Raw genomic sequence first — 23246 nt, forward strand, 5'->3', positions numbered from 1 at the left:
AAAGTTTCAGTCTTGCCAGTTAAAAAAAGACTTGCCTTGCATTTTACAAAGAGCAAGTATAAAAATGATTCAATGGTTAAGATGCCTTAAAAATAAAAGCCATCAAGTTCAAGTACTCCTGCCTGGTATGAAAGCTTCAGTAATTATTAAATTGCTATTTTGAAATGCCACATCCACAACTAAATATTCATAACTAGCTTTTCAACTACATAGATTAGAAAAGTTCTGACTTTATCCCTTCGGTTGCTTTCATTGCAACATCTGGCACACAGATCAATCGCAGTTCACGTTCAACCCCTACTCCACTGCCAACCTGAACCACACCATCAGTCCTCATTGCTGCCCTCCTCCATTCCCTCAGCTTGTCTAATTGCCACCCACCTCTTTCACTCATCCATCTGGAGGCAAGCTAAGTCTTCCCTGCTGTTAGAAGCATCACGAATACAGTTTTGAGAGCAGGTAACTACAATCATCCATACTGAGAGAGGATTCTGTGCTTCTGCTAGATTCTAGCTGTTTGCTTTTGATTCCTGGCATTGATGTTTGTTTATTTGAAGAATGCACTGAGTGCTTAGAATTCACTTAAATGCCTGACAGGGCTTAAAATTACACCTCTAGGTCCTCCTTTAAGCTAGCAGCTCTTGAGCACTCCCAGGGCACAGACGCAAAAGAGACTAATTCCATCTCTTGTAACTACTGTAAGCTTTACCATTTGTGTAGATTTTCCCCCTCTCTCTTTAAGTAAAGATCTTTTAACTTTTCTTTCCTGTGCCACTCGTCCTTCCCCACCACTTAAAAGTTACCCATGAGTTTTTTGCTTCACAGTACTCAGTAGGCAAGCTGTGGATTCATCTCAGGGATTAGAGACCTATGAAGTAACATATAATGAAAAGCAAACTGTTGGTTTCCCTCATTCCACAAACGTTCGGTGCACCCCCAAGTTTCCAAGAAAGCTGCGGTGGGGACATGTGGGCAGAAGCCATGCTCTGAGGGCCTGGTCTGTACACCACCAGCTCCTCTGGTCAGCTAACCAGTGCCATCACATGGCAGAAAATTAAATAGACGAAGGTGCGCAAAACTCATTTGTCTTCCTCTATCCGGGGAGCTTTCTGCAAGTTATCACAGGGTATTCTCAGTTTCTTCATCGTGGATAAGTAACATCTTCAGGAAAGAGAAACCTTCTCCTCACAAAAGGGTGTTTTCATAGCCCCTCTGATCTCTGCATGGCATTCTCTCCACCAGAATTTGCAAGAGCAAGGGAAAGGGACTTGCAAAACAGGAACGATGGCACAATCTGAGACCTATAGGGCCAGGCCACACTGAGTTGGTGCTTGCAGGGGTTGGGTCTCCAGCTCAGATCAGATCTAGACAATTAGTCTCCCATCTTCACAGTTAGTGAGATTTGCCCAGATTTTCACAAGTTATTACACACATTCATTCCTCCCTACTCTGTGACATACCTCCTTTTCCCAACTCAAGTGCCCTTTTCTGTGACAAAACAACAAACGTGGTAAAAGTGCCTGGAGCCCATCTACTTGGTGCTGTGCTCAGCCCAACCCCAACCTCCTTCCACAGCTCTAAGCACGCTTACCACACCCAAGACATTACCAATAGCCAACAGAAATCTTTGCAGATGCTAAATCAAGGATTGCCTACAAGTATATTTAGTAAGTAAATACACATGCAGCAATTATATTTCACCCACCACCTCAAAACCAAGCAGTCGTCACTGGTGCTATGTCTCTCAAAGCATCAGATTAAGTGAACTAAGGGAATCTCAGCTGCCAAGGGGCCAAAACCCACAGCTAGCAGAACCTGTTACAACCCCACTGAAATTCAGCAGCTTGTGCATGAATGGATGTTTATTCATTTATGGAAAGAACTGCAAACAGCAAGTCCACTTCCAAACAGCAGAGAGGCTGTTTTCTACAAGTACATGTAACCATTTCTGTCAGCACAAGCCTGGCACCCCGTCATCCCACAGAACCACAGCTGTGATCTCACATTCACACGTTTTTGAGAGATTCAGCATGCTGCTGCACAGCCCCTGCATCTCAGAATACCAGCTTTCACTAGACATCCTCAGACTGAAAGATCACTCTCATAATATGCCTCTGCTGAGCTCGTTCTGTCACCAGAAGGCGACAACAGACACAGATGCTCAGGTTAGCTTGTTTCTTTTCCATGAAGCCTATTTCAAAGCCCTTTGTTGAAAAAGCCCCTTGTCACATCCATCACTAGGATGTTCAGGCTGAAAACAGGCTGCAGAAAAGGTATGAAAAACTACACATATCTGTTACACTGGTTATATGATAGACCTTATGAAAACAGAGACTATATATGTGCCTATCTACGTGCATGGCTCAACTCTTAACTGAACTTGATCTGCAACTGTGGATTTTCTCTTAAGGTAAGCAATACTTCTGGTTTGGTTTTGTTGTTCTGTTGGTTTTTCCTTTTTTTTCCCCACAAGTTGCTTTCATACAGCTAGGCTTCTGCAAAGGATCTGACTTTCAAGAAGGAAAAAAAATGTTTATATAATTTCATGCAATAATTACTTAAGAAGCTCAGTTTAATCTTATGCTGTAGCGTGTAAATGTAAGCCTGGGGAAAGTAGTACAATAAGAAGGCATCTGGTAAAAGCATGTGTGCAAAATAGAAACTGGAGCACCTAGCATGAAGGACTTACATTTTATCATCTGCGGTGGTGAAATCTTACTCATACAAATCTTCATGAGCATTAAAGGCCTCATGTGTTTTCTTACTATAGAAAATGCTTCTCCCTGGAGACCCGCCTGGTGGTTTGATGTACAATTACATGAATTAAGTAATGAATTGATTATAATTAATGCTAAGCATCTGGTGGCAGCTGCTGGTGCTCGATACTAGAAAACCAAGCTGTTAGGTCCTACTTGATCTTTACAGTGCTACTGTTGTTGATGGAGGTATAAAGGAGGAGTAGCAGCACTTTATTCTGCTTTTCTCTTCCTCAACTCTGCAGATGCTGCTGAGACCTTGGAGCAGCCTGAAGCACTGTGATAGCCAACATTCCAGCTGCAAATTCATGCTGGCAGATGAAGAAAAATGGCATTTACACTGAAGATGCCTTTTTCCTTTTTAATAATGAATATCCTTACACAGGCAATTCCTGTACACAGTCAGGGAAAAAACATTCTCTTCAACTGTAACTCCTTGTAGCACTCACACTGACTCCTGATAGTGCTGAGCATCCAAAACTTGTGCTGAAATGTCTGAGACAGTGCATGCTCAGTGCTGCCAAATCGATGGGTGAAGAAGAGGAGAAACCATCAGAGTGGGGAGTTTCCTGATGGGCTGAGGTTTGTGCTGCAGGAGCAACTGTGTGATCTCTGAGCAGAGGAAATGCATACATCCTGAAGTTGCTAATGGCTTCTTTAGGATGTAATGTCAGATTACTATCAGTGCATTTATAATTACAGGACAGAGTAAATAGTGCAGGCATTATGAAAGACTTTGAAATAATTAAAGAAAGAATTTCTAAAGGAGCAATGTAGTTACATTTCTACACATTACGGAGGCAAATTTTTCAAATGAAACAAAGCAATGCTCACTCTTAAATACCATTAAAAAAAAAAAAAAAGAGTGGCAAAGAGTGGATTTTGAATGTTCTGCTCTGTGGAGATGTGCGTGGTATGATGGCATGATGGGAACAACAGCTCAAGGAAGAATTTCAATGTGTTTTCTCACTCTAACCTCACTCTTGGGGGGGGCTTATTTAAGGACAGCTGGCCAACCTAATGGCAAGGTTACTAAGAGAGAAACACCGGGTAATCTGGGTGAGATATATAAGTGTGTGTGAATGAATCTATTTTGGGGGGAGAGGATTTTAGTCTTAGACAAAAGGAGTGCATGTCTACTTCCAAGGCTGATGTGTACAATTTTAATTAGCATTTTGAGTTGTTGTCAGGACTCTGGATGGTCACATTTACAATACAATAGCAAAGAGAAATCTATCTCCACATGTGCTGTCAGTGGAGCTGAGACTAGCTTTTATTTATGACTGCTGAACATCTGTGGGTAGGGCATTGGCAGCAGTGGTTCTTTGGCTCTAGAGCTTGTTATTTCCTCTTGATGAGGAGGGGTCCATGTGTGCTAGCCTTCAGAGCATGGTGTATGGACCAGCCATTTGCCATGCTATGCTGTTTTAGGAAGATAATAATGGGTTACATAGTCAGAAAAGACTGGTTTTCCCAGGTGAGACCTGAATGACAGAATGCAGATGTTAATTTTATAAAGTGATCTTGTTAGTGTAGTGCTATGTGCAGTGCTCTTCAATATGAAAACAGGAATCATGTGAAACAGGACTGAAAAAATACCTTGTAGGTATTTTTTGACTTCTAGGATGTTGGTGTGTGGTTCAGGAGCTACAGTTTTGAAGGTAGAGTGCAAGATACAGGCTTACTTCTGGTTTATTGGCATCTGCAGTGTGTAACCACAGACCTGGAAGAAAGCCATATCTCCTGTCCTGATCCCAAACTAGTTGAGGAAATGTGAATGGAGAAGCTAGAAGTGATCTGTGTTCTTGGGGGGCATATATGCTACTGTAAGTCAAATTAAATTTATTGTTTTCTTCTTGAAGCATGAAGTTTGCGTGACTGCTCCTTAGTTTAAAAGCTCTGTTGCATTCTCACGTTGTTCTTTCTTACAGATACAAGTTTCAACTCCGTTATGTGACTGATGACTGAAGTTAGGAGAACAAAAGATTGTGTTGCTTCTGTCCTTTATGTTATTATAACACAACAGAGCTTTGAACGCTGACTTGTTATGAGAATAGCAGCTTTAATGAGTAATAATGACAAAAATCATTCAAAGAAGTCGACAGAAAAGCCAATGTGAACGCAGGAAAGCCCGGCGAACGCTCTTGCTCTGCCACCTGATGTGCTCTGATACTAAAACAGAGCCGCAGCGCTGTGCTCAGGATCTGGATGAAGCCACGGACACTCCCGCCTCCTCGCATGGCCCTTCCCGGCCGCCGTACCCGCCCTGACTCCGCCAGGAGGCGCGGCGCTCCGCTCACACAGCGGAATCGAAACGAAACCGCCGGGTGGAGAGCCAATCCGCTTCGAGCTTACTGCGCGGCGGCCCGCCCCCTGCCCCTCCAGCAGCCAATAGGATGCCGACTGTCGCCAAGGTGCCCGCCCAGCGTCGGCGCGATGGCCGCCGCCACGAGTTGTCGGCGCGCCGCACTTGGCGGTCTGTCCGTCGGAGCAGTCGGCGGTCGGGCCGTGACGCGATGGCGGCGCTTCCTGCTGCCTGGCAGCGGAACGCGGCTGGTGTCCGCCCGCAGCGCGGCGGCGGAACGCGGGCCCAGCTGTGCCGTGACGGTGGACGTCGGGGGCAGGTGAGGGGTAGCGCGGCGGCCGCTGCGCGGGGCCGGGTCTGTGGGCTGGAAGAGCTGTGAGGCAAAGGCGCGTTGGAGCGAGGCGTTGGGCTTTTGTGTGCGTCATGAGGCCTCAGGTATCAGCACGAACATCGTTCCGAATGGATGCCGCAGGTGAACGCGCCGTGGATTTGCGGTTGATGTCAGTACGGGGTTCTTTCTTTCCAACAGGAAGATGGAACTGTCTTCTGGGAAACTTGCCAGGTTTGCTGATGGAGCTGCTGTCGTTCAGGTAAAAACGGCCCCAGGGAAACTTCACATCTTAGTGGGACATCGGGGCGTGCAGAGGAGCAATGGGCCTGAAGGAGCAATATATGCCCTATGGGGAGGGTGGGGGCAGGCCCTTCTTTCTGAATGGCTGCTGCTGCAACCGTGGAATTACGTGAGTTTTTTCTATAGGGAATGTCTTGAACTATAATTTTAATATTAAGTTTGGGGCTTTAAATGCTATCTGGTGGATAATCTCAGTATGTGTATGGGAACTACTGAGTCATGGCCTGAACCTCTGATTGATGACCTGAGGTGAGCCATGAGTCAGCTGGAGGAGCTGAATTGCCTTCACCTGTGCTGCTGGAAGGGGTGGAGCCAGGCTCCACCCCTCCTAGACCTATTTAAGAGCTGGCTACCAGTGGGGAAGGATCTTGTCTGGAGATCCCTCCTTCTGGTGTTTTGTGGTGAGCCCAGCATAAGGGTAAGCCTTCCATTTATTCTCTTTTGTTATCATAGTCCACTTCGCCTAATTCTCTTGTTTATTTTGTGGTTGTAACATCTTGATATCCATTGATTATACAGTATGTTTTTCCTTGATCCAGCTAGGTGACACAGCAGTGATGGTCACAGCAGTCAGTAAAACCAAACCTTCTCCGTCTCAGTTCATGCCATTAGTGGTAAGTTTTAATGCCAGAAGTTGTTTTCTAGTGATCATTAGCAGCCTTTAGCTGCACGAGTCATTGAACAAAAAGCTGAAGATACTGAGGGGAGCAAAGAAGGCAAAAAGCAGAGTACAAAGTTGGGTTTCAGAATAAAACAATACAATCAAATTATTACATCTATGGATGAAGGATGAGCCATAGATGCTGTCTACCTACCAAAAGCCTTGTGGATTTGGATGCGTGCTGCAACAGCAGACTTCAAACATTATAGTTTAGATGTGTGGGGAAGCTGTTTGGATTGTGACTCTTGAAGGGCTATTAGGGGTTAAGGATTCATATTCTAACTTATGGCTGATTAACAGTACGTTTTTCAGGGGGTCTATCCTGGGGCATTGCCTGTTTGATGCTTGTATCTGTGAGCTGGAACTAACACTCATCACTCAGGGTGCAGTTGATTCAGCACTGACTTTGCTCTGAGCATCCCTTCTAGCTTGAGTGATTCTGTAGCTCTGAAATTAGTGGTCCGATGTCTTTAAGAATCCTGCTTTTGTTTTTTGAAAGGTTGACTATCGTCAGAAAGCTGCAGCAGCAGGAAGGATTCCAACAAACTATCTAAGAAGAGAACTTGGTACTACTGATAAAGAAATTCTCACAAGCAGAGTAATAGGTAGGATGCATTCATTTTATTGGCAGTACTTAAAAATATTTCATCACATCATGTGTGTTTGAAAAGAGGCAGTAATTTATAGCTGTGTCTTGCAAAGTTGATTGTTTCTGCAGTAATATCAGGGAAAAAAAAAAAAGCAAAATTGCTCATGTAAAGTTTAACAGGGCTAATTTTAAAAAATTATGTCAGCTGGGGCTTTTTTTTGCACATATTTTTTTATGCATCTGGATCTTGAACTTCCATGTTGGCACCTCTGAGATTATAGTACCTAAGTTCTCATCCTAATGAGAGGTCACCTCTCCGGTTGCACATCTATTTGGAAAGACTGAAAAAACAAACAAGGTAAACTCAAAAGAACTGAGACACCAACATTCAGTCTGTGCCTCTTTTTTCTGCCGAAAAAGTCATTTCTACCATGGATAAAAATGATTTTGTGGGTAAAATTGAAATTCAACGTTTACATAAAGCTGATGTCAAATGCATCAGCATTTTAAGACTGCACTTCTGAGTTGAGAAGAACTGTAAGGCCTGGGTTCTAAAAGTTTGCAGATAAAATTAAGAGTTCTAGGCATCTTGGAAGTAACCAACATGCTTTTGTTGTTTCACCTTGAGGTCTGTATCTTTTTCATGTCCCTTCATTAGAAACATTTCTGGTAAGAAGACTATAACCATATAACCATTACAAACCATGAAGACTCCTTAAAAGTGTTTTTATCCTGTGTTTCATGGTGATGGATGCACTCACTCATATTCTTATTTTCTCTGAGTGCTGATGGAATTTTAGCATTGATTATATATCATACTGCATTTCTTCCTGGGTTTTTCTCTTCTTGTTTGCTTGAGTTGTTCATTTAAATGATCTTGTCAGCTTCTTGTGGAGTTTATGAGAAGATGAGCTGGCACTGGCTACTGAAAACTGAACATTTGGATGTTTCTTTTTCAGATAGGTCAATCAGACCGCTCTTTCCAGTAGGCTACTTTTATGATACACAGGTAAGTCACAGTCCTTCGCCTTTAGAATGGAAGAAAATCACACGTGATGTAGAAACTACTTTAGGAAAAGCAATTATGTTAGCATGAAGGTTGGGCTTACGCTTTGGAAAACAGGCTGATTCTGTAATTCTGCTTTTTAGTTTCTCATTTTTGTGTCTTTAAATTCTTATTACATGCTGGTTCTCAAATTTTGTTATAGAGGTGCGGAGACAAATTCAAAAACACTGAGTACAGCAAGGGAAACAAAAAATAATGTTACCTGACATTGCTTTAGCATTAGTGTTCTGGTTCTTCAGCATTAACCTCCTGGCTTACGCACCTGAACTGGCTTTCCTTTGTAGCTAATGCTGTATAAGTTTGTGAAATGCTTTGTTGTTTTGTCTTTAGCTTTGTGATAGCTAATACAGATGTGTAGGTCAAAATTATTTATTGTCTTTTATCTTATGCCAGATCCTTTGTAATCTTTTAGCAGTAGATGGTGTCAATGATCCTGATGTTCTAGCAATTAATGGAGGTAAGAGTGCTGTCAGCAACATATCGCTCATGATTTTAATGTAATCTCTTTGTGCTAATAGGAATTTTTATCTTTTTATTCTAGCTTCTGCAGCTCTTGCTTTATCTGATATCCCATGGAATGGTCCTGTTGGTAAGTACATATTTTGAAATCATGGGTGGCCTGAGCATAATGGAAGAATTAGGCAACAGTTGCCTTCTTCTAACAAAACTTTGAATGTGGAGGTTGCTATCTTTTGTTTAATGTGGTGAATAAAGTTGTAGTACTTCAAATCGTTGGGTTTTTTCCTGGACAAAATTTATTTTGATTCATTTTGAAATATTATTGTTTTTAAATGTACAGTTCTCAAAGTAAAATGATGCCTTAAAAAAATGTGTTTTTATTTTAATAATAATTTTCTGGAGTTTTCTTCTAGGTGCAGTCAGGGTAGGACTGGTTGATGGAGAAACTGTGATCAACCCAACTCGAAAACAAATGTCTTCTAGCGCTTTGAATTTAGTTGTTGCTGCAGCCCCACAAAACCAAGTGGGTAAGTAGATAATAACTAATATCTCTTGAATGTTCAGTTTGAAAATGAAGTGAATGCCTCGTTACAGATAGAATTTTCAGAGATCAGAAAAATATCTTTAGACAATATTGATAAGAAACTTTAAGGTAAAATAATTTCCACTGTATTTACGCCATTGATGCGTAACGTGTATTTCCTTGGTTAAATTATAGATTAAGTGAATTTCTGTGGGTTGTTTGTTTGTTTTCAATAATTTTTAATTTTGCATTGATAGTTATGTTGGAAGCAACTGCTGAGAATATACTGCAACAAGATTTCTGTCATGCTATCAAAGTAGGCGTGAAGCAAACCCAGCACATAATTCAAGGAATTCAACAGCTGGTGAAAGAACGTGGTGTTGTCAAGAGAACTGTTCAGAAATTATTTGTTGCTCCTGAAGAGATTGTGGAATGTGCCAAGAAGTAAGTTGGGAACAAACAGTTTTGGTCTGATGTCTATTAGCTGGCTCAAAAATATATACTTAAAGATTATTTAATCATCTGTGACCAAAAAGCATGGAGCATTGTTCCACAAAATCATCTTTTAAGCTTTCAGAGTTTCTTGCAGCATTTTCGAGTGAAACTTAGGGACCCCATCTTTCAGCTCTGTTTTCATGCTTAGTGAGCAGGGCAGAACAAGAAAGTGACATGAAAAGTCAGTGCAAGCTGTATGCCATTCTTGTGAAGTGGTGACACACAAAAAAAACCCATGTTGTGTGGCTTTTGTGAGCTTTATTGTGGAGGAGACAGGAACAAGAGCATGTAAGATGGACAGCTGGGGCTAGTGATGTTTGGAAATGGAAGTCTGATGCTTTCATGCTTCTCATAAAAATGTTCCATCTCCAAAAGTTAAAAAACAATCATGAAAACACATGGTTGTACTTTAAACCATAAATTCTTTCTTTTCTTCCTGCAGACTTGCTTTTAACAAGATCTATGCGGTGTTCACAGATTTTAGCCATGATAAAGTAAGTACAATTCCCATGTGATTTATTTTTAATATAATAAAGCTAGTAAGATTGAGTTTTTGTTCTCCTTTTGAAATGTATGGAATAGTAATAATAAATTGTCTTGTAAGTTTTTATCTACCAGAACTAATTTATAGCAGCACTTGTCAATCTCTCTGAAATTACATAAAGATTCTGTTACTTTTACTTTGAACTTCAAAAGAAACCCAACAACAGCCCAGATTTCCCTTGTTCTGCTGTGTAGAGTTGACTAATTGCAAATCCTGTGTTCCAGATTTCTAGAGATGAAGCAATTAACAAAATAAGACTTGAAACAGAGGAGCAGCTGAAAGGTATTATTTTCTGCTTTCCTGGTATTTAGAAAAGCTTAAATGACACTGCTTAAATATAGTATAGTATAGGGTTTGTTAGGTTTTTTGTTTTGTTTTTTTTTTTTTTTTTTTTTTTTTTGTAGGGTTATCTTAGTAGTTGTCTGTAATTGACTTTCTAGTTTCAGTTGCAATTGCTTTTTCTTTCTTTTTTATTTACTTACTTATTTTATGCCTAGAAAAATTTCCAGAGGCTGAACCATATGAAATCATGGAATCTTTCAATGCAGTCTCAAAGGATATCTTTAGAAATCTTATTCTGAGTGAATACAGAAGGTAAGCATGTCAAACTCCATGCTGAATAGTAACTTCTGAATTTTATTTTTTTTTTAATTTAAGACTATATTTCATTGATCTCATAATTTCTGCTTCTCACTTCAGGTGTGATGGGAGAGATTTGACTTCCCTCAGAGATATTAAGTGTGAAGTGAACATGTTTAAAATGCTTCATGGATCAGCCTTGTTTCAGAGAGGTCAAACGCAGGTAATATTTTTATGTTAAAAAGATGTTGAAACAGAAGGTTTTTGTGTGAAATACAGTGTTGTTCATATTTAGAAAGCATTTGGGTGACTAACTTTTCTAGCATCTGCTTAATTGGGGTTTTTATATGTAGGGCAATGTTAACTTGTGTCTATAATGAGATCCTCTAAATGAAACTTCATGTATTTTTTTAATATAACTGGATTAAAAAGGAAATAGTACCAAAAATTACATTAGTATGATATGAGCTGTTTGGTTTTTTCAATTCCTTTCCAAAAGTGTGAGATGAGTAGGTTTGAAGATCATACTCAGGGTCTAGACAAAGGGTCATAAGGAGGGTCTGGAGAACTACAGACCTGTCAGTCTGACCTCGGTGCCTGGAAGGGTTATGGAATAGATTGTCTTGAATGAGCTAATGCAATATTTGTGGGATAACTGGGAGATCAGGCCCAGCCAACGTGGGTTCATGAATAGCAGGTCCTGCTTGGCCAACCTGATCTCCTATGATTGAGTGACCTCTGCTTGGTGGTTGAGGAAAAGGCTGTTGATGGAGTCTGCCTAGACTTCAGCAAAGCTTTCGATGCGGTCTGCTGCAGTATTCTCCTGGAGAAGCTGGCAGCCTGTGGCTTGGACAGGTGCACTCTTAACTGAGTAAAGAACTGGCTGGATGGCCAAGCCCATAGATAGATGGAGAATGGAGTTACATCCAACTGGTGTCTAATCACAAGTGATGCTCCCCGTGGGTCGATGCTGGGGCCTGTCCTGTTGCATATCTTTATTAATGACCTGGATGAAGAGATTGAGTGCACCTTCAGTAAGTTGGCAGGTGGCACCAAACTGGAAAGAAGTGTCCATCTGCCTGGGGGTAGGAAGGCCCTACAGAGTGATCTGGACAGGCTGAGTTGCTGGGCTGAGGCCAGTGGAATGGAATTTAGCAGGACCAAGTGCTGGGTGCTGCACTTTGGCCATAACAGCCCTAGGCAATGCTACAAGCTTGGAGCAGAGTGGCTTGAAGACTGGGGAAGAAATGGACCCCTGGGGGTGTTGGCTGATACTGAGCTCACCGTGAGCCAGCAGAGTGCAAAAGTGGCCAAGAAGACCAAGAGCATTCAGTTTGGATATTAGGAAAGATTTCTCCTCTGAAAATGTAGTGAGGCATTGACACAGGCTGCCCAGGGAGGTGGTTGAGTTCTTGTCCTTGAGCACATTCAAGAAATGTGTAGATGTGGTATCAAAGTTTAGCATGGTTATCTTGTTGGCAGGTGGACAGTTGGACTGAATGATCTCAGAGGTCTTTTCCAACCTTGGTGATTCTGTGATCAGGTCTGTTATTTATTTACAGAATCACACCAACGTTGGGAAAGACCTACAAGATCATCAAGTCCAACCTATTATGTATTAAACATCTGTTTTTTCTTGAAAGATTCAGTTGTGCCTCACTGTTGGGTATGTGGGTGGCTACAAAGACTACAGATTTGCTGATTTCCTGATTGTTGGGTCCTGCATATCCTCCTAAAAATAATGCGTGCTGGAAGTCTGTGCGTTGCTATTTGGCCCACCATTGTCTGCACAGTTTTGACCTTTGATTCTTAAGTGAGCTACTTCAGTTTTACAGAACATACTGTTGGCTTCTGACAAGCTAGGAAATATTAAAATGGTATTTTTAGATGTGATCGCTTGTAAGATCATGCAATCTTTACAAGTCATGAATGTTTGAGATGTGGGAAAAAGTGGTAGGTGATGCCATCCTATCTGTTGCTGTAATCATTCTTTTTTTATATTTTTTTTCTAGTAGTATGAAAAAAACTGTTTACCTTGTTTTCTTATTCCAGGTTCTCTGCACTGTTACATTTGACTCCATAGAATCCAGTGTAAAATCAGATCTTATCTCAACAGCTGTGAGGTACGTGTATATTTGAGCGTGTTTTTGTCAGCAGTGAGAACGTAAACACCTTCTTAAAAGTACCTGTCTGATAAGAATATATTAATTCCACAGACACACATTTGAAGTTCAAGGGTATTGCAAGTTGTGTCCAGCCTGGTTTTGAGAGAAAGAAAATAGCAAATGAATTTTGCATTTGTAAAACTGCATCAATATGTCAGGTCTCCTGGTAAAAATACATATATATGTATATATCAAAGCTGATTCTCTTTGTTCCATCATACTTGGAACTTGGTATGTCTTCCAGTCATTTCATTGCTTTCTCATAGGTTTTGGAGTGTTTCCTTGATGTCTGATACATGCTGCCCACGAAGCACTGCTGTGTTTGTCAATCTTGGTTCAAGTGTTTCCCATGCAAAAAGCAGCTGGTTCTTTTTGTCCCTGCTGAATAAGCCTTTTAAAATATTTTATCACAAAAATAGAAATGTTCAGAGGGTAAAAGAGTGTTTGTGGTCTTTTTTTAGTGGAGTAAGGAAAATTGAACTTGCGGTGTAGCAAACAAGCCCTTGTGCCATTAACTTTCTATTGCTGAGAGCTAACTTGTTGGGAAGAGGAAAATCCTTCCTTTTAAAGCTGCAGTTCAGTGATCTCATCCCATCAGTGTAGGAGCTTTCACATAGTAGTGTCAGGTTTGTTTTCCTTCTGTTTATTTATTCATTTGCTTTTTTATTTTTGACCTGGAGGTGCTTGCCTGTGTTTGTTAACTTTACTGTTCTGGGAATTCAGTTTATGCTAAGTATTCTTTAACTAGTGGCCAGTAGACTTTCATAAACAAGAGAGAGAGACTGCCTGTATGGTGGAGCTCAGTGAAACAAGTCTCGACCTAAAACAGCTGAGTTTTGTAGATCAGCACTTTTATTTGTTGTTAAGTATCAGTTCTTGGGATAATGCAATAAAATGTTTGACCGTAGGCATCTTTCAAGTGAATTGAGTAATCTTGCAGACTTTGACTTTCTCCTACTGAGTGCTCGTATTTGTTAGCCCTTACTGAAGTGTGTGCAGTAAAACACTGGTTCTTGAAGTTTGTCTATCACCTGATGGATCAAAATGAGCATAAAACTAGGAAGGCTGTTTAAATGGCTACAGCTGACGTATGATGCTCATTTCTTTGTAGACCACAGTTTTAATAGAATTACTAGGAAAAAAAAAAAACCTAATCTTTAGAAAAGGAAAAAAAAAAAAAAAGACAAATAGTGAATCAGTAGATTTGCTGGTTTGGTCAATTTGTAAGCATAGATGAATATAATCTTACTAACTACTTCCTTACTTACATCCTGTAGCGTTCTTCTGATGTGTTCTTGTTGTGTTTTGTTGTCTTTAATAGTGGAATAAAAGATAAGAACTTCATGCTTCACTATGAGGTGAGTTATATTGTCACAGCTGTGCATGATTTGTGTAAGAGCTTCTGGTCTTGCTTTTAAAAGTGAAATTGGTCCCTTCCAAGGATGTTAATTATTTCTAGATCTGAATTGGAACTTATAAGTAACAATTTATATGTGAATTTATCCTGCAGTTTATGAACAAAAGTACTGTTAAGTAGGTAAATAGTTGCCATTTTATGCAGTCTTTCTAGTAGTTTAACACTTGTCAGCTCCTTAGGGACGAGTTATTACTGCAGACAGGATGAAGCTGCTCAAGTATTTCTAGTTAACTATAAATACATTCCAGCTGCCATTCTGCAGCAATACTAAATAGTGTTTCCACAAGCTTTGAAACTTACCCGTGGTATTTTGTATGGGCAAGAGGCATGTGTTGCATTTGCTGGAAGACAAGATTAGATTAGAAACAACATTTCTAACGTGTTGTTTGACAAGCTTCCTTAGAGTAAGCTTGTTGCCTTATTCCTTTGCTATCTTACAACTGTTTTATTTTCTCCTATGGAATAAAGCAGGTGTAAAATAAACTCTATGTCAGATAATCTCAACTTGCAGACTAAGTGACTGATATTGTTTGATTGCTAGATTTTTGTTTCATTTGTTTCTGCTTTGTTTTCACCTTGAGACGTGCCAAAACCTCCAAGTGTGTGTTTTGAAGTGGAAAAAATAGTAGTTTTCTGTACGTATATTTTGGAATTTCTTTCTTGTCTGCAGTTTCCTCCTTATGCAACTAATGAGATTGGCAAAGTTACTGGTGTGAATAGAAGAGAACTTGGACATGGTAAGATAAGGCTACAGAAGTTGTCTCATGCTCTAAGCTTTAATATTTCTGTCTGGTTGGTTTTATTTACGGCTCAATTTTTGTATTTTTTTTGACCAGGTGCACTGGCAGAGAGAGCACTGAAACCAGTTATTCCCCAGGATTTCCCTTTCACAATACGAGTTACTTCAGAAGTCTTAGAGTCAAACGGTACTGTGATTTTCTTTGAGCAATGAGAGATGGATGGAGGTTGGCTCTTAAAGAAGCATTGAGACGTGGGCGTTGTTGTAGGCCACAAATCTAATTAAGTTCTAAAATCTGGTATCTCTATTATCTGAAGTGCTTTAAAGTGGGAAGAATACGTATGGTCATGAGTAATAAACCTACAGCACAGTATCACTATGAAATGTGAGTTCAAATATGATTTTTAATAAAAAGGCTTCTGCTGAGACCAGTTATTCAGTGTAGAACTGCAGCTGGCTTACAGATAACTTCTGTCTGTTTGTTCTCATTTCCCCATTTGGGAGAAAGCTATTGATTTCACCTTTCTGCAGGTTCCCTTCTGTGGCCAGGAGTTCTTTGAGGCCCACCAGCAATTTCTTAGTGTTGTGAGATCTGGTGCCTGGAAGGAAGAATTAGTGGAGAAAGGGAATAAGTCCCATCTGCAGTTGACTAAGCCCCTAGCTTACTTATCTAGAATATTTAGTATCAGTTATGATGCTTGTTGGTTTCTTTTTGGTACCAGTATCATGAAATATTCAAAGTCTTACCCATTTCTTTATGAAGTGCTTCTTCTGTAGAAACCTTCTGGCTAAGTGTTGTTAGTTATTATGGTATGAGTGTTGCTGTAATGTATCTTCTGGCTAGCGGAGTCAATTTCCAGACGGCCACTGAAGAACATAAATGGCAGGTTTTATTTCAGGTGCTTTTAACCAATGTTTAATGCTATTTTTCCCCTGTATTCTAACTCCTTAGGGTCCTCATCAATGGCTTCTGCATGTGGCGGGAGTCTGGCATTGATGGATGCAGGTACAAAATGTAGCACTTACGAAGATAAACTGCATATTGCAGGACATTAAAGGATTTTGAAATGATCCAAGCTTACAAAACTGTATTTTTAATTACCACTCTTAGGAGTTCCTGTATCAAGTGCAGTGGCAGGTGTGGCAGTAGGTCTCGTTACCAAATACGATCCGGAAGGAGGAGATCTTGAGGATTATCGTTTGCTGACAGACATCCTGGTGAGTGTTGCTGGCACAGTTGTTTCTGTTGATGCTTCTAGCTTTCTTCTGTAATGTTTTATCCACGTAATTCTAGGTGCTGCTTTGTTATTTCTTTTAAGCTCTTAGAAGTTTTCTCTTTTCACTGAATTTTGGAAGACAGCAGTTCATAACTGTTGGATTTTTTTTTTTGTGTACTGAGAAGCACAATATACTAGGAGGAAAATGAGCTGTTGGCAAGGTTGTTGGGGAGAAAGAATGCACGTTATCATCCTTCTTCCATTGGCAGTCATTGGTAGAACCAAGTCAACTGTAGATTAGTTCAGAAAATGAGTCCACAAAGGTTCTTAATTTATAAGGAGAGAAAGAAACCGTATGCATTAGGAACAGTGAAATAAGATTCACTGAACAGGGGGGGAACAAAAAATCTGAAAAGTGATAACACTGTAAGTGGCTTCAGATCCACTTTGTGGCTTCTTGACACCTAGAGTGTGCTTTTGGTATAATGAATTTTGGCACTGGGATGTATTTAGGCCAATCTGTTTTGGTTTTTTTTTTCTGCTTATACTGACAGGGAATTGAAGACTATTATGGTGATATGGACTTCAAGATGGCAGGTACAAGTAAAGGAGTAACTGCCTTGCAGGTATGCTAACAGAAAATACTGCTGTAATTAATCTTCAAGAGGATTCTCTCTAAAAAAGAAAAGCTTTCCCTACGTGTTGATGTCTCTTAACTGTTCTCACATTAGGTTGATCTAAAACTACCAGGAATACCAATAAAAATTATCATGGAAGCTATTCAACAAGCTACAGGTTTGTGCATACATTTGCATCCATTTTATTATAAAATGTATTAAATTATAAGCTGCGCTTTATTTTTATTTCGGATTGGGGAAAAAGAGGAAGATTTCACCCCTCTCCCCCAGTGTTTTATGGTTACATGTTTTTGTTAGAGGAGAGTTCAGCCTCTGCAGAGCTTGACCCTTCCCAGTGCACTGTTTCATATCATTGTACATAGTATCAATGAAAATATGTGCTAATTCTGGAGGTTACTTTTCAACTAAGAGAAGGAAGGAAAAAATGCAATTGGTGTCACTATTGTAGGAGCAGTGTTTGCATTTTGGGAAAAAAAAAAAAATGCATTGAAACTTGTAGCAGCAGACTGGGGGGAAAAATCACTTACAGAAGCACAGCATCGAGGTGGTGGTGTGTGTTATGAAGTATTTGATTCCAGTATTTTGGAGTTGCCTGATGCAAACAAATTCAATTCTACTGAGCCACGTCAGTTAAAAAATAAATAAATAAAAACTGTCATGTACTCAGATCATATGTTGGTGAGATGGGGAGGAGGGGGTTTACCCAAGTTGTGTTAAGGTACTATGATACTTTAAATTAGGCAGAAGGTAGGTTTTATGGATGGATGCTTGTCTGCTTTTAACTTGCTCTTCAGTTTGTTGGGTTTGTTACAATCTCATGCAAAACTACTGCTTCCTTTTCCCCAATCCCCGCAGCTGCCAAGAGGGAGATTTTACAAATTATGAATGAAACACTGGCAAAACCCAGACCTAACAGGAAAGAAAGTGGACCAGTTGTAGGTAATATTAGTTATACGTTGATATGGATTGATGCGTCTCCTAGTTTTTAAGCTGTTACAGAAAACAGCTTTTATGAACAAATGTCTCACTTTTCTGTCTCTGCTCCACTGGGGATACTTTGTGCTTTGTGCTTTGAGGTGGATTTTTGCTTTTTATTGCCCTGAGGACAGTACTGTACCATTTTACTTGACACCAGAAAGCAGAATTGAGCTGAAACTGTGTGAAACTCATGAAATCAAAATAGATATAAATGTCACTACAGGAACAGCTTGTGGTAATTTATGCTCTAGGTGCTTACATTCTATATTTTCATTTATTTTAATTCTTAAATGTAATTTAATCACTGATCAGCATATAGTACAAATAAAAATTAAATGTAAATGAATTAGACTTGACTTCTGTGTTGGTGTTCAGGATTATATTTAGCATTTCAGAGTATCTTTACATGCTCTTTCAGAAACTATCCATGTTCCGTTATCAAAAAGGCTAAGATTCCTTGGTCCTGGGGCCTATAATTTGAAGAAGCTGCAAGCTAAGACGGGTAAGACATCCTTGTTTAATGTGATAATTTATCCTAATGTGTTCTTAGTGTTTTTTCACCATACAAAAGTTATTAGTGTACAGTTCTAATTAATGGATGTTGGTAGCACAAATAGTGTTATCACAGCTACTGTTAAACATTAATGCTCTCCTTTGTCCTTTAAGAGCTTAAAAGTGGGAAGCTTAAGCTTCCCACTTTATTTACTATAAGTGACTTTTGTGCTCCAATAAGAACACCTTAGGAAATACACAAGAAGTACTGTTGAGCAAAAAGTGTACTTTGTGAAGCTATGTCATGGTTTATAGTTTTCAGACTTGTGCATTCAGCTGTTCCAGTGCTTGGTACAAATCAAGCATTTCCTCTATCTTTGCTAGGTATGCCTGTGTTTTGTGATGTTAAGACTCGCTTCAGTGAGCTCAAATGTGTAGATTCTCTTTAGAGCTGTTTGCAGTTCATCTTGCAGTAGGAATTTGCAGAAGTATGATGCACACATGGCATTGTTTCTCGGGGCTTACATGAGAGGTGGTTAAAGATCTTTCCAAGGACCATTTTCTAGATAATGTTGAATGAGCAGAGAAGTCAGGCAAGGCTGATGTGTTACCAAAGTGTTCAGGATAGATAAAATACATGCAGCTACTTTGTCTATGGACTAAAGCTTTGTGATTAAGAAGGGGTATTGAGGCCTTCCTACAGTGTCCATGCATTGTTTTGCTAACGTGCTGTGAAGAGTTTGTATATATTGTTAACATGCTGGGATACATTAGAAATACAGCGCGGCATCGCAGTGCAGGGATTAGAGGAGTGGTCTGAACCAGGGCTCCAACTGATAACAAGTGGTGTGAGAGTTTTCTGAGCTTGTTGCATTTCTTGGAAGAAGTGAATCATTGCAATCATGGGTGCTTAAAGACGACTTCAGAAAGTGCTACTGTGAGTGTGAGAAGAACAGAGCTATTTTGCTTCACACATGAAAAACCACAACTTTTGTCCATATCATTGACATCAGTGAAACTAGATTTAGTCCACTTAGTAACAAGATAACTGTAACCAACATTCAGCCACAACAGAGGCATCTCTGCTGTGATACTTCAAGACACATCAGTCTTTTTCTGAGTACTTTCCTTCTTTTATGTAGTTAATGTAGTTCTACAAGGCTACTTATAGAGATCTTTAAAATGCCCGATATTTTAAACATGGATTTAGAAGATGTTCTGATTCAGCTGCTGTGGACTTGAAATGCTTAATCTGGCTGGCTTCTTTAGTGCTTGTTAAGGAGACAAGCTGAAAAAAAATTGAGGAAAAAATTTCCCTTTGGGTGGAAAAACCAGTCTAGAGGTGTGAAGAATTACTGTGCAATTTACTGTGTTCTGGCTCTGAAGCACTTTAATTTCTATCAGCCATTAGTGAAAGCTTTAGTTTTATTAAGATGGATATTAAATTAGTTTTTAATTTCTTACACTTATCTTGACAGGGTTTAATTCAATGTTGCTTTTTTTCCTCTTACAAAAGATTATAATAAAGACTTCTGCCAATGTGAATGATTCCATGTGGGGCACAAGTTTGTCCAAGTATTTGACAAGCATGCCAGTAACGTGGTTGCTGTAGAAAAGCTGTCTGTTGCAAAGAATATTTGAAATGATTATAACAGATCTCTGTCAAAATGTGCAAGGTGATTTTGCTTTGCCAGCCTTTACTAGGTGTGAATTTTCTGCTTGATGGAATTTTAGAGATGTTCACTGACATCTCTTCATTAATGAATTCTGTTTCTAAGGTGTAACTTTAAGTCAGCTGGATGAAGAGACGTATTCTATGTTTGCTCCCACACCTAGTGCTATGCATGAGGCAAGAGAATTTATTGGTGAACTCTGCAAAGATGATGTAAGGACAAACTTTTGTTGTTGTTGTTTTTCAGATTGTATTTTGTGAGCATGTGTCTTACTGTTTTTTTTTCTTTTTTTTCCCCTGTAGCAAGAAGTTAATTTGGAATTTGGTGCAATTTATACAGCCACAATAACTGAAATAAGGTACAAAGAATGCTGTGAACTTGAATTTAGTTTATGTCCTTAGGCATATTTCTGATACATGAGGTAAAATTGATTTTCTAAAGGATACCAAACTCATGTTGGTGACTTTGGCACTTGCACTGTTCCTGATATTTTGCTCTGTTGAAAACATTCTCTTCTCAATAAGGCTGTTTATTTTTGCTACTTAGTTTTTAGAATGTCTCTTCAAATTATAAACCGTAAGGTCTTCTTTTGCCTCTGTATGTAAGAGGTGGTTGGAGCCTGCTTTTTACTTTTCTGTGAGGACAAACAAATCTAGTGTGAAAATTACATGTGCTTTATGGATGTTCTACTTATTGCAGAGCAATGTATTTTAATACATTTTAATAATGTATTTTAATAATTTCCATCCACTTTCAATTAAGGAGAAATGCAAAGGTGTGTTATGGTTGGTATAAAATTGGTTTTTTGGTTTTGTATTTTGTTTTTTGTGTTTTTTTTTATGATAAGTAAAATCTTGTTTATGAGAAGTTTACCAGATCTTGTGTTGGAATCAGTTTACAAAATAAGTTGCAAACAAATTTCTCTCCCAGTGTTTTGAGATAACAGTGCTGTTCTCTGTTTCAGAGATTCTGGAGTGATGGTAAAATTGTACCCAAACATGACACCAGTGTTACTCCATAATTCACAGCTTGATCAAAGGAAGGTAATAAATGCTTAAACAAGTGGAAGACAAACAGTTAAGAGTTTCTAGTTCACATCATTTCTCACTAAACCTTGTGTGTATTACCTAGTCTGCACAGCTGGTGGAGTTTTGGAGTCTTAGTCTAGCAGCAACTTCCTGTTTAACCTTTGTCTTGCATTAAGCTGCAAGCAATCTAACTTTTGAGTGCTGTGATCCTGCTCTTGATGCCATTAAGCACACCACCATCTTTAGGTCGAATACCCTTTCCTCTGTAACACAGCAGTTGCTCGTTAGCTTGTATTGAGCCACTTAGGTCTGTGTGAAGTTGCCTGATGAAGAAAAATGTATTGTTCTTGTTTTGCTCTTTTTTTTTCTTCCTGAAAACTATGTTGGTGTAGAACTGGTAGCAGAAATTCATGTTAGTGACAGGGGAAAGCATAGAAGAAAGGATTTGGTCAGCGCTGGAAAAATACCTGCATGTATTGCTGACAGAAGAGCAGGGGGTGGCTTAAGAAACTGAAAGTGTGGTTTTAACAAATGCAGATGGAGGAGGATGTAGTAATTGTTTAAATGTAGCTGTCAGCTACATTTTTGATAGTGTACTCTATGTCTAATCTATATAAACGATCCGCTAATTAGGTTCCTGCAGTCTCTGGCTTGGTAGCAAGCAATAAATAGATCTACTGGTATTCTTTTGTTTCTTGCTCTCATGCATTCTGTACGTTAGCCAACAGTCCTTTGCAAGGTGCACTGCTAAGAAGCTGTCCTTCTGCCTTGTTTGTGAGGAAAATGCACCTGTGATTTCTCCCTTGTTCTTCTGTCAGCTGGTTGCCTCTTCCAAGAGACAGGTTGTTGTTTCAGGCACCTCGCAGTGGTTTGCAGTTCACTGTCAATGTACTTCAAAACAACATCAGCTTTGTAGAGAGCATATAACTATTCTTCATTCTCAACTGGTGAGACAGGGCAGGTCTGAATTCCTCCTTTGCTGTTGCTGAAATGATTTGTATCAATGAGAGAATATTTCTTTTCCAGCTACTGTTACTTGGCATTTATCTTTCATTTTTCATAATACAAGACTGTACACTGTTTCTTTGGTGTATTTTTACAGAAAAAGAATCTACTGTAGTTAAAGGATTTATGCTGTGCTGAATCCCTAAAGGAGGGTTTTTTTTTTTATGTTTTGTTTTAAAAAATTGTAAGATTAAAGTGTTTTCTTTTCTTTTCTGAAAAATACTGTGTTCTAGATCAAACATCCTAGTGCCCTGGGATTAGAAGTTGGACAAGAAATCCAGGTAATTTTATGGACTTGAAATTGACAACAAACTGCCTGCCATTCATGTATTAGTATTTGTGTGAATTTCTCTATTTTATGTTTATGAAGGAAATGCTGTCAGATTATTTTGCTGTGCTGCTTTAAATGCCTGATGATTTCAAAAAAAAATCTCCAAATTTTTGCTGTCATATTCCTGCTATCCTAAGCAGCATATGAATGTGACTGAGCAGTAGAGACTTGAAGAGCATCTGTTGCCATTTTCTTCACATTAAAAAAAATAAATGAAGGAAAATGCCAGCTCTAGCTCTCTAAGTTGGTCGCTCTCGCGTTGTTGTTTAACTTTGTGATGTCTGAAGCATTGTGGTGATCTTAAAGTGGCAAGTTTTCTTAACAGGTTAAATACTTTGGGCGTGATCCAACTGATGGTAGAATGAGGCTTTCTCGCAAAGTTCTGCAGTCACCAGCCACCACCGTGCTTAAAACCCTTACAGACAAAAACAGTATTGTCCTGGGAGGCACTGCTCCAGAGTCGTCGTCTTCATCGCAGTGACAAGTAAGGCTACCAGCAACATGAGAGACAGCTCTGTGCTGTACCTTCCTTATAAGTACTGTATAGAGTTCTATCAGCCTTTCTGTACAGTTAATCTTCAGCAATGTGGGATTACTGCTTGCCAGCTACGTTACAACTTTTTCATAAGGGGCTTGATGTTGTACAGTGGGTTCAAATGTCTCAACAGTTTCCAGTTTCCTAGACAGTGTACTTTCTCCAAAACCATTTTACCTCTTAAACATCTCTTTAAGTATTCAATCTCCTCTAGCCTGCCACCGAAAGTGCTTCTGAATTTGGTGCCCTGGTATTAGGTTACAGAGTATTTTCTATTTCTTCCATTATCTACCAGGGCTTCTTCCTGAAAATTTGATCCATCTTCACCTGAGTCTGCAGATGTCTTCACAGGAATCTGTGTATGGATGGGAGTGAACCATATTTTTAAAACACATGCTGTTCATGTTAAAGGTGATGTGG

General features: G+C 39.5%; 1 protein-coding gene across 1 annotated transcript; it reads left to right on the forward strand.

Annotated features, from left to right (window-relative positions):
* Positions 1–5177: 5177 nt before the first annotated feature.
* PNPT1 (polyribonucleotide nucleotidyltransferase 1) lies at positions 5178–22772 on the forward strand (the record flags this gene model as incomplete). Its single annotated transcript, XM_079532703.1, has 28 exons — positions 5178–5380; positions 5591–5651; positions 6232–6306; positions 6853–6958; positions 7902–7951; positions 8402–8465; positions 8550–8597; positions 8881–8994; positions 9248–9434; positions 9928–9979; positions 10254–10311; positions 10527–10623; positions 10729–10831; positions 12661–12731; positions 14095–14131; positions 14861–14927; positions 15027–15116; positions 15882–15935; positions 16041–16147; positions 16701–16772; positions 16878–16941; positions 17640–17723; positions 18181–18264; positions 20033–20139; positions 20230–20285; positions 20892–20970; positions 22194–22241; positions 22617–22772. Exons 1-28 carry the CDS (start codon positions 5193–5195, stop codon positions 22770–22772), a joined length of 2379 nt encoding a protein of 792 aa, XP_079388829.1. The 5' UTR covers positions 5178–5192.
* Positions 22773–23246: the final 474 nt, after the last annotated feature.

Source organism: Tetrao urogallus, assembly GCF_951394365.1.
Source record: "Tetrao urogallus genome assembly, chromosome: 2".
Taxonomy (NCBI): Eukaryota; Metazoa; Chordata; class Aves; order Galliformes; family Phasianidae; genus Tetrao; species Tetrao urogallus.